This window comes from Myxocyprinus asiaticus, chromosome 2 (genome assembly GCF_019703515.2).
Source record: "Myxocyprinus asiaticus isolate MX2 ecotype Aquarium Trade chromosome 2, UBuf_Myxa_2, whole genome shotgun sequence".
NCBI classification, from domain to species: Eukaryota; Metazoa; Chordata; class Actinopteri; order Cypriniformes; family Catostomidae; genus Myxocyprinus; species Myxocyprinus asiaticus.
This window is the reverse complement of record NC_059345.1, coordinates 27,744,262-27,756,343: the sequence shown is the minus strand read 5'-3', so window position 1 is coordinate 27,756,343 and position 12,082 is coordinate 27,744,262. Positions and strand designations below refer to the sequence as shown.

General features: G+C 39.3%; 1 protein-coding gene across 19 annotated transcripts in view; it reads right to left on the bottom strand.

The window, feature by feature from the left end:
- Positions 1-12,082, bottom strand: part of LOC127450578 (transcription factor SOX-6-like) — a 178,689-nt gene that overhangs the window by 22,771 nt on the left and 143,836 nt on the right. For all 19 annotated transcript variants that reach the window (XM_051714888.1, XM_051714843.1, XM_051714933.1 and 16 more), the window contains 3 exons: positions 9,707-9,856; positions 6,248-6,425; positions 5,462-5,649 (listed from right to left, as the gene is read on the bottom strand). In XM_051714888.1, the coding sequence (XP_051570848.1) occupies positions 5,462-5,649; positions 6,248-6,425; positions 9,707-9,856 (516 nt within the window). The remainder of the gene's footprint in view (positions 1-5,461; positions 5,650-6,247; positions 6,426-9,706; positions 9,857-12,082) is intronic.

Sequence of the window (12,082 nt, the reverse complement as noted above, 5' to 3'; positions counted from 1 at the left end):
CTGGCCTCTTTCCAAAAGTGGAGCCTTATCATTACATGGCTTGTGAATTTCAATTTTGAAATGTAAAATTAAACAAAGTAGTTAAACTTATTAAATTGAAACTAATGCATAAAAAGTAACTGTGTAAGTACAACTCAGTGTTGTTCCAAGGGGGAAAATTTCACAGGGATAAGAAATAAATAATAAAGTAATTGCACTCTGTAGACAATAATACATTTAATAAATATTTGAAAAAAGGCAAATTGTTAGAGGTCCCATAAAAGCTTTTATTTCACTGATGGGACATCAAAGGAAAAAAGACAAATAGAAAACAAGCAAGCAAACACTAAAACATGAATATTTTACACATGCATCTAAAAGACAGGAGACTCTTCCATCTCAGATGCCAGAATGGAGAAAAAATTCGAAAAATGGAATTCACTGTGTGCGAGAGGGTGAGAGAGAGGGAAAGGGATGCAGGTCATTCCATTGTGTTTAACGGACACACTGTATTAAAAGATGAATTGATCCATCTGTAAGCAGCACTTAGCCCCACTCTGCAGCTCAGTCGTTACACCAGGATAAATCAATATTTAATATCACCCACCAACAGCCCCAGTAGATGTTTTTAACCTCTCTTTAATCCCATTTATGCTACCTTTCCAGAATCTTCCACGTAGGCTTTCACTATGATAAACTTCCAAACAGCAGACTGGAAGGCAGTTATTAAAGGGTGACCAGTATTTATGTCAGGTGAGGCGATGCACTGAAATAGTAATATTTTGAAACTGACCAAAGTGAAAGCTTTTATATGGAACACTTAGATGCCTTTTTCCAGCGTAAGGCGTGAGCAGCAGGCACAGGCCAACTGTCTGACTGCTGGCAGTCGTGGCTGATATACAGCAGGCTGTTCATTAACGTTTTGTACATGGCTGTAGTAGCTCTTCCCATGACATGTAAAGTGTCCCCTCAGAAACATATTGGTAGAGGGCATTGCTTTAGCTTTAAATATTTAACTAGCTTTTAGGTTTTAATTAAGTTTTCTAAGATGTTATGTAACAATAATCAAAACTGATCAAAATTAGGCTGAGAATAATAATTGGCTGTATGAGAATTAGCAAGCAGTTAAATTTGTTTGAACATCAGAGACAAATGGAACATATGAGGAGGAAAATACGGCTTCTGTTTGGACTCTGGCTGTTTGTGACATCAAGAAGTCTGTTTAGCTTAGCAACAGACTGAGGTGGAGCTGCCTTTTTGATATCATCAGATGCAGACAGGCTTCTGAGAGAGGTTACGGTACAAAAGACGTCTGCCATTTTCTTCCATCAGATTTTATCGCAAAGGTCATAAACTTATATTCTCAGATACAAGAGCAACTGCAAACTCAGACGGGGGAAAAAAAAATAAACAAATAGAAAGGCTTTGCGAACGATACTTGACTGACTTCAAAAAAGGAAGGAGTCTTTGTGATGTGCTCAGTAACCTATAGCAACAGTGATAACCCAAACATACCAGTCATATTTTCACACTGATAGAGCATCTAATTATTATTTGTTGGTCCCTCCTCTGCCCTGCCAACTGCCCACAATTACCTTGCCCTTACATCAAAGTTCTTTAGAGAAAACACATTTAGCCGCAAGCTTAATGTCTTTTCCTCCAAGGCAGGGGGCTGGAGGGGCGGGGTGGAGAGGAGGTGGAGAGAGACAGGCAGCCTCCAACCTCAATTCATCCCCACTTAGAAAAACATATAAAGCCTACCTGAGCTGAGGTGCCCAAATAACCCTGTGAAAAGGCAGGGCCTTACAATCGTGCGAAGACAAAACCCGGGCCAGACAAAAGAGAAGGAGAAAAAAAAAGCGTTAAGCTCTACCTGGTAGGAACAATGCAGGCATAGATGTGTGTTGCCTGTTGACAAATGTTCCTTTTCAGCCATTGTTGGAGCAACATTCATGTCATGTAGTGGCATATTCTTGTGTTTGGCTGACCATGAGCTAACCCCAGAGCGATTTTGGGAGGTAAGGAACGAAGGAGAGGATAAGTTGAGGCTGGTGTAGATAGAATGGGAAAAGGGAGAGGGAGGGAGACAGCCACAGGTGATGGCTACATGTGCACATACCATATCCACCTCCAAAGAACATGAACAAAGAGTGCAAAGTCACGAAAGAATAGCGCATAATACAGTAGCTTAGGGGATATCTTCATTTATAATGGCTTCGAGATGGGCATTGTGTTTGAGAAAGAAAGATTATGACTACCACAATGCCTTTCTGCACTGTAATGAGGTAAATTGTTGTGAGAAGCAGCAACAATTAAAAAAATGACCTAGTCCAGGGAATTCACAAATAGCTATTGGGATTCTGACGATTTCAGTTAAACACTGCTATTGTTTGTCTTATTAGAGTGGAAACCGTGATCTTGCGCTTTAATCAATAGCATTATCAAAGCGCCGTGATCTTGCGCTTTATTGAGGACATGCTGTGGTCTTCCTTGGATGCCACCCACATCAGGGGAAGATGTCTTTTGCCCTGACTTCTAAGTTGGTTGAAAAATAGTCCCTCTTACTTTTTTACATATACATTGACCTACTTTAAGATGCTGGTTGAAAGTAATCAGGTGCTGAAAAATTAATGAGCCTCCACTCCCAGTTCCTGCCTGTGTCTCACAGCCAACTGGCAATGTGGCATCACTCAGATGGTAGCAGTGCCTGTTTTTCTGCTCCTTGATTGACTCATTGATTGAAGATATTTTTAAAAGGAATCCCTGAGAGAATGCATGCTCCCGGTACAAAGTGGGCCTGTCCCACACCAGGGGCTGGAGAGGCCTGCCTGTATGCTTTAATTGGGCAGAGACATCATAGTTTGAACCTGCGCAGGCCAGGCACCAGAGGACCGCAATGGTCCTAGATCACAAATGCAAACACACACTAGCACAACATCTACCCTGCCAATGCCAATCAAAGGCGCTTCTCTGGACGTGCTTCAAAGACCTTGATTTGGTTTTAAAGATCATCTCTGAGAAACATTGTGGGCTCAAGTCCTTGAGCTTTGGTTGCTGTGTCCTTAGGCGAAAGGAGAATGAACAAGAATTGGTTGTTTTGAGGGTGTCAGACAAACTTGTTTAAAATACATTTACACATTTGCAAGACGCTTTAATGTAAAGCAACTGAGAGCCCTATTTTAAGAGCGCAAGTGTTATGCGCAAGGCAATGCCTTAAGTCATAAGCGCAAAGTCAATGGGCATGGCCATGAAGTTTTGGTATTTTCGTACAAGCATGCGTTATGTCTAGGCCCAAATCGTCTGTGCAACGTGCAAAAGGCGTGACCAAGTGCCATTTAATTCTGAGGTTCTTCTCCGGTTATTCAATGTCTGCGTCCTATTATATAGTCCATTCCCTCAAGCATCAACAATTTAAACAATGACAGCACATTAATAAGAAGTTGGTAGTGTAAATGGACTGTATGCAATGAATTAAAAGAATTGAAAATTACTTTCTTCTGTGCATTGACTGCATCCTTGATGAATGTCAGGCATATTTTTTATGACAACGGCACGCTCCTTTTATACGCATGGAAAATGTGATTCTCGTCAGAATGTAGATGTATGTGCTGTTAAATTGAGTAATTATTATTAATCATTTTCATCTACTGACACACAAATCATGGCTAGTATAAACAGTGATTGTATCGACGCACACTTCACTTCTACTGGTCGTTTTGATTTTGAAAAATTTAATTCATTTATTGAAACATGAAAAAATTCAAATTACACTTCAAATGAAACGAAAATATAATAAAAATAATGAAGTGGTCAAAAAAATCTATTTAAATCCAAATATTTAACTCTCTCCAACTTGTTCCACTAGCTGCTTTTGCAGTGACTTAAAAATCACTGTACGACTGGTGGAAAATTACTAGTCAAAATGAAATCATACATACCATTGTGAATATACAAGAATAATAATACATATTAACATAACAATACAAATAATAATAATAATTAACCATGACCTCTAGAAAGTTTAACACAAATCTCATAATTTTTTGTTTAAACAGTCGCCTTCAACAGTGATTGAAAGGACGTAATCTGATGTTCTATACTTTCAGAATTTGGACATGAACTTTATTACCCCCTGCTGGGGACATCTCAAAGTATTGAAACGTCTTAGCGCCAAATTCTTAGGAAAATAGCAAGTTGCTCTTTGCGCCACTTCATTTACATACAGTACACCCACAGTTTGCGCACCTACACCCACAGTAGCGCAAACACTCCCACCCATGCCCAGTTGTGCTTTGCACTTGCACGAGAATTGCACTTAGAATTAGCGCTCTCACAAAAACTGGATAAGATGTTGTGCACAGTCGTAGCATGTTGCGCTGTGCTTTGCGCACTTAAAAAATAGAGCCCTTACAGTAGAGTGACCATATGTCCTCTTTTTCCCGGACATGTTCTCTTTTTCGGACCTTAAAAAAGCGTCCGGCCGGGATTTCTAAATTTGCGATAATGTCCGGGATTCGGCTTTAGTTGCATTATGATGTGCATCTGGTCTAATACTTCATTGTGTGTGCACACATATTTGCATTGCTTTAACCCCTCTTTGTAAATCCCGCCTTCTCGCACACCAATTGGTCGATTACAAGAGGCTTGCAGCAAAATTCTTTGGCCAAATTCTTGCCTGTCAATCTCTCCGCGAACGTGCAAAGCGCTGTTGTGTTCGGCATCAAACAGTTACTTGACAGCAGCAGCAAATGACAGCTTAGTGGAAACAATGCCCAAACGAAAGTGCAAATTTACAGAAGATTTGCACAAAAAATGTACGCAGAATGTATGACATGTAAAGCTGGCACTTCTGTGTCAGTTGCTAATAAAGGTGCAAGTGATTTGAAGCATAAAGGGTCAGCAAAAGGTGAAATTCATCAGGTAAATTAACGGACTAATTTCTGCGAACAGGTAAAATTGTTATCACGTTGCTTCATTTTCCATGGCCATTCAAAATAATAGTAATAGTAAATGAAGGTACACTCATGGACATTCAAAAGAATGTTGGAAATTTGTATTTATTTATATATATTTATGTTATGCTAATAGAGTGTCTTTTTCACTGTATTAAAGTTTGCATTCATAGTAACACTGTTTTGAACCCTATTATTCCACCCCCCCCATGGCGAAAAAAAAAAGGTGTCCTCTTTTTGGAAAACCAGAATATGGTCACCCTACCTTACAGTGCATTCAATGTATATATTTTATGACTACATGTCTTCCCTGGGAATCGAACCCACTACCTTATGCTAACATCAGTTGAGCAACAGGGAACTAATAAAGATTTGAGAAATAGGAGAGGGTGATTTTTGACAATTGACCCCTGGGTAATGGGCCCGCTGCGTCAATGTGCTTAAATTCATCCAGACGGGACTCAAACCAACAACCTTTGGCTTAGGAGGCCTTGCCTTATGCATTACACAATTGGGGTTGTCAAACTCACCTTATCAGCCCTGCAGTTGTTGAGGCCCATGCCGGTGAGGGCACACAGTTTGGCCTCAATGCCCTGCTGATGATGCTGTAGCTGCTCTTTCTGAATCTGCTCCCTCATCTTCCTGGCTTCCTGGATGGCCTTCATCACAGCATCCTGATCTCCAAACAGTGTTGTTGAGCTCAGGCTGGACAGGATATCTGCGGAGACAATCGCTTGGTTATGCACAAATACAACAAACAAATGCTCAGGGGTGCATTTTGAAACCCAATATAGGAGGTCTTGTGAGTACAGTGTGCATGTGTGCACTGTAAGTGTGGCCAACTCCATGTGTGGGGGAGCAGGAAACGAAGGGAGCAATCTCAGTGTGTGTCGCCTTTCTGTAATTAGCGGATCAAAGTGAGGTGAGGCGGGATGGCAGTTAAATCTCGGAAATAGTAGAAAAACAAACACCAAGCCTGTGTTCAAAGCCCAACTCCAAGATGAGGAGGGAAATGAGTGCTGCTCAGCAACACAGTGTAGTTTTAATGAAAGACTGTTTTTAGTAACTGTTACTAGCAGCTTCCAAAAGAAAATCTTAATATGAGAGATGAACTACAAGCTTTGAAAACAAATATACAGCAACAGCATCCGTTACTCTTTACTAAGGCAGTTAGACTGGCTGGGTCTAAGAGAGATTATGACTTGGGAGTGTCAAGTTCATTGCACTCTCTGATTTAACACTACAAAGAATTAGAAATATACTATTAGTCTCTTGGCTGTGAAGACTAATTATGAATGATTACACCAAAGCTTTACCTAAAGACGAGCCGCGGCCCATTCCTCCAATTGGGCTGGGGATACCTCTGCTCTTGGAAAGGTGGTTCGGGCTGCTCTTGCTGCCGGGGAAGAGGCTCTGTGTGGGGGATGTGGGGGATTTGACCGGCTCAGCTGTCTTGGGTCGGGCAGAGAGGTTGAGAGGCTGTGTTCCCTCCTCCTGTACATAAAAGACACAAAGCTTCTGTTAAAACAGAGACGCCCTACAGAGCTATGATTTCCACCTTACATAAAAGACAGTGCACCATAGGCTATTATTGTAGACTAATTAGTCCAACTCCTCCAAGACATGGGATCTGTATTCATAGCCAGGCTCTGTGCCATGCTGTAGCTCATCAGTGTAGCGAGGGCCAGGCTTTGTTCAGGCTAATTAAAACCCACTCTGTCTGAGTACACATCTTTATCTTCTCACCTGCTCTCAGGCTGAGAGAAACTGCTAAACGCTAATACAGCCTGTTTCAAACAAATCCAATAAGGCTTTCAAGCTTGCTCTTGGCTGTCATTGGGGAAAGTGTGGCTGAACATTTATTGAACTATTAAGTGTTTGCTATTGCTACACACAGTCAAAAAAATTTTGGTAAATGAAAAAAATGTAAAATGAATAAAGTTTATGGTTAGGAGTAGTCTATCCTAATAAAAATTGGCTTAATTTAAGTACAATAGAAATCAATGGGAGGTCCCCACCATGATAAAAACAAATGTGTATGTGTGTTAGTGTGCATATCATTGTATAATTGCACATTTGTAAATAATTAGAGTTGATAATGTTTGAACTATAACACAAAAAAAATACCAGCTTCATCAATCCAGGAATACTTTTAAAGGGCATCTCATCATATAAGACGCATCTCATCAAACAATTAGTTAGCGCTAATGTTCATTTGAGAAACTGTACCTCTCTCCAAATGTATGTATGCTAGAAAACGATTTCACTAGCAGAGTGTTGACTGTCCAAACAGATGGGCCAAAAACAGCGACTGCCCCCAGCTCTTTAAAAATGGCACTGCCAACAACAGTTTGTCGTTTAATTATGCTTCAACAAGACAAACAAACAGATTGCTAGCTAATTAAGCACAACATATCTACATATGGAGGTAGCAGGGCAAAAATCTGGTTTGATTTGTTTTATCAATATTAAGATTTAAAACATAACGTATCTCGTACAACACATGTCGGATAAATGAACAGAAATAAAGGGGCTAACATGTTGACTTTGCATGTCAAAATACATTCACCCCACTCTATGTGGTTCAACTCTGCCTCTGTGTAATTGCCAATGATCTTGCCGTATGCTCTAAAACAGTGGTTTTCAACCTTTTTTTAATGAACGGCCCCCTACTTCATTTCCTGGAGGGCTAAATCTGGGGCCTATAAAATGGAAATGCGAAGACAGAAACTAATAATAAAAGTGGTATTGTTATTATATTTCAAAAATAAGTGAAAAGATCAATAATATTGCATAGTCTATTTTGTCCCACTGAAATGCTCATTCAACATTACAGCATTGATTTTGAGTTGGATGTAGATGTAAATTTACTGGTATCAGCAACAGTAAGGTTATCTATAACATCTATAAAAAGTAAAAAGTTAACACCTACTTTATGTGACTAAATTATTCTAACAGCGTGACTGAGTTGGAACTCCTTTCATCAGGTTATTATTGATTCAAATTCTGTCATCACTTGGACTTTTGGAAGGCAAACAAAATCAGTTATATTACACTCAAAACAAAATAAATATTTTAGCCTATTTTTATTTTTATTTTTTTAGGACATACACATTTCTATTTCATCTAAAGAAAAAAAAAATAGTGTATTTTGCATTTGCATTTGAAAATGTAAATGTATTTATTTATTTATTTTTATAGTTTTAACAGTGGTATTTGTAACAAGACCATAGTTAGAACATGGAAGCATGGATCTTCTTCACTACTGTGGTTAGATGTAACATGATTTCTATAAAACAAATTATGGGATTTTTGTAATTACAGACAGTAGGCCTACTCTAAACACATAACAATAAATATAAAATATAAACATTTAAAAGTTGTAACAAAAATGTATTATATTCCCTCACTCCCCTAATGTAGCCTATGACAAATTTAATAGAGATGAAGTAGTGATATGATAATATGTATTATGAGTCTATTTCTGCCTAAAGTACAGTTAGTGTTACTATAGTAAATTCAAGGGTGGTCATGTAGAATTCTGTGCCGAACTCAAATGGTTCCATGCCTCATGCCATGCTTCTCACTGGTTCTCACAGTGCTGTAATTATCCGAGGTGCGCATTTAAAAGCTCGAGACCGATCTGTGAGTAAAAACGCACCTGCTTTGTGCTTGCGCTGCTCTGTCCATTGGACAATATCCACCTACAGAGCCATAGAGGTGCATTAGCAGAGGTTGTGACTTCACCTGTCTATTTGACACTGCTAAACCAGATCCCTCAGATGTGTCACTAGACTTCAAAATCTGATGAACCATATAATGAAGTCCAGATAAACATTTTAATGCAAATAGGAAATTGACGATAGATTTGATTAACATGACTGAAAAACGCCCCCCCACCATTTGTAACCTAACACCCCCCTCTCTACTTATTTGCTCTCAGTGCCCCCTGGCATCGTTTGAACGCCCACTGGGGGGGAGGCGGGGGGGGGATACTGCCCCCGTTGAGAGCCCCTGCTCTAAAAAGACACTGAGATGTTGATATGTAGCAGTGCTCTCCAAGGGCAGAGTTCCAAAAGCCCTGGAGGTGCAGCTTAGCTGACCAGACTGAAAAGGATTACAGCGCTACGAACACATTACTGTTCAGCTCAATGATTTATCCCCCATTCTATTGTGATATTAACCTAAACTTTTCCAAATGTGGAAGTGTTTTAAGTTACAGCCGCAGCACAAAAAAGCAGGACGATGATGTATATGGCCTCCACTTGGCGCTGAAAACTGGTGGAAACCCGCCATATACTGTGAGTACCCTACTGCTGATCTTATAAAAGAAACAAAAGGGAGTCATCACATAATTTTAGCCTCATCAATATATTTAGATTATGTGCCTGTGATGTCATTGCCTTTGTTCTGTCCAAGTCAAAAGAAAAAAAAAAAAAAAAAAAATATATATATATATATATATATATATATATATATATATATATATATATATATATACAGGAAATGTGGCCAGCCTCTGTGATGAGAAACCATGTGTTCCAAAATTTGCTCTCCAGGAGCAGGGAAAGCCATAGCAACCCTGTCCACAGAGTTCTGCTTGAGAGAGCGGGTGCCTTGTAAAAGCAGCTCAGATGGATGGGCTCGGAGCGAGATGAGAATCAGCGCTGAGCGCTCGCTGCAGTACCTACCACAGCTGATTTAGTGAGCAGGGGAAGTGGACAAGACTGGGTCAAGAACCACTCCACTTGCACCACACCAGTCTGGGAACGTACCTTCACTTGAGTGAGTGGGGTAGAGGCCCTCTTCTCGTTTTTCAAGCCAGACGGGGAGATGGACCCACCAGAATTGGGGGGCTGGTGCAGCAGAGGCATCTTGGCTCCTGGAGAGACCTGCATGCTGGCCAGCTGGGCAGCGTAGAGTTGCTGTATGGAGAGAGACAACCCACAAGGCATTAGCGTCCAAAGCCAGACACCATTCAAAGCCTTTCTTCTCTCTTTTCTTTTCTTTCTCTTTCTCCCTCCTGCTTTTCTTTTCCCTTTTCCATCCCGGCATAGAAGCTCCGTCAAAGGTCTAACTGTATATCAAAGCCTGGATCCAGAGAGAGACAGCGGCCCACAAAACCACACAGTGATGGCACACATTCAAGATACTTGGAGCCACTGTTTTTTCCACTCATCACACAAAATTTGCAGACTGAAGACTAGCTGCTTCTAAGATCTAATCCCACCGCCCCCCCCCCCCTCCAAAAGCCTCTTTTACTTAAATTGGTGCCTTATTGAGTCGCTACACAGACACCTGAGCTTCCCCAACATTCTATCGCACAGCACACATTCCCTTTAACAAAGTTACACAAACTCAAGTTAGTCGAGTTTCCATGAGTTTCCATTTATCAAAGGCGTTCAATAAGACAAAAAGTCTGACAAAGAGAAATCATGTTCTTCTGCTTATTTTCATTGGCTCATGCTCAACACACTCGCTAACATCAGCAACCTTCCAGTGGTACGAATTCAGCAGGCTGAAGGGCTGCATGTCAATCAATTATTGGAAAAGTGCAGAGAAAGTGTGCTAGAGAGGGTTAGATTTCAGCTCTGAGACTGATTGTCTGTCATAACATATTGAGAATGATTTTTACTTTAACAGATTGGTAATTCCCGCACAACAGGCAGAGAAAAGAAAAATAAGTATTAACTGCACTATTAAAACAATTCTAAACATTATATCAAAAGGAACAATTAAATATAAAACCCAAGGTTAGAATGTCAAATTGTACAAGGACGCATCGATGTTTGTTTAAGAGCTGTGTATTATTCAGACACTGAGAACAATTGTGAATAATTTCATGCTCTCTAGTGAGAAGAGATTGATACACACTTCTGCTTTCCCTCAGGCAAATATTGAATAGAAAGAAGGTAAATGCTTAAATTGTTTTTTGTCTTTCTCATTAAATAGGAGGCATCAGACCAGGGTTAGAAATTAACCAGAGCACAGTGCAAAATTGCCACTAAAATTTAAAGGGGAAAAAAAAAAAAACACCTTGGTCAATTCCTTTGTTATTTTACTTGTTATCAAAGATTTGAAATATTTCATAATATTCTATTAGGCTTATCTAGGTTTGAGATTAATATAGGTTTGTGCCTATAGGGTCTGTGTACCTTCGGTTAATTCGTTTTCTCGTTTTTGTCTTCAAAACGGAATAACCAATAAACTGACTGTTTACTAAGTTTTCATCTAGAAAGAAATTATCAAAATTGAGAAAAAAACTTTTATTTTTCTTTCTTTTTTTTTTTTTTTTCATATAAGAACTAGAAAAACAAGTATTCAGCTCGATTTCTCATTTTTCATTCAAGCGCTTAAAATAAGGGTTCAATCTTATTATTTGATTTGCACAAGTGGATGGACGTGACGCCCATTTCTACTGATTGGTTAAATCTGCAATGTCATCTGCTCTTCCTCATTCCTGTTCTTCAGAATAAAAGCCTTTTCACATGGGAAATGGCGAGCGCTAAATCACCGCAAGTTTATCACATTGAGGACAGTTTTTTTTTTACAGTCAATGAATTTCAGGTGTGCACATTGCCATGGAAACAGTCAGAAAGGACTTTATTTTGCCAACATGTATACATTTTTAAAAGTGAAATATCGGTGGGGGTGTAAATTTGTGTCCATATACAGTATACTATGTGTTAAACAGAACAGAATGAACCTTAAATTTTTAATGGCTACAAATAGTTTTCATTTTATTTTTAGGATACAATATCTAACCATGAACTGATTGAATAAAATGACACCCTTATCTATTATGCTGTTGTCTCTCTTTTACATCTGGACTATATGATCTGCATACAGACAAGATGTTACCTTCACTATATGCGTTCAACCATTACACGATCAAATATTATTTATGGACAGCGAATGTGTTTAAAACTTAATGGGAATTAAGTAAAATAACTGTTGTACATAGCCTAAGTAATCAGAATCAGCTTTACTGCCAAGTATGCTTACACATACAAGGAATTTGTCTAGGTGACAGGAGCTTCCAGTACACAACAATACAAAAACAGTAACAAGACATAGATTATAATAAAAAAGAATTAAAAATAGTGTCCCAATTCTATTCTTCATTTGTTATTACAGCCACGGTCATTGTA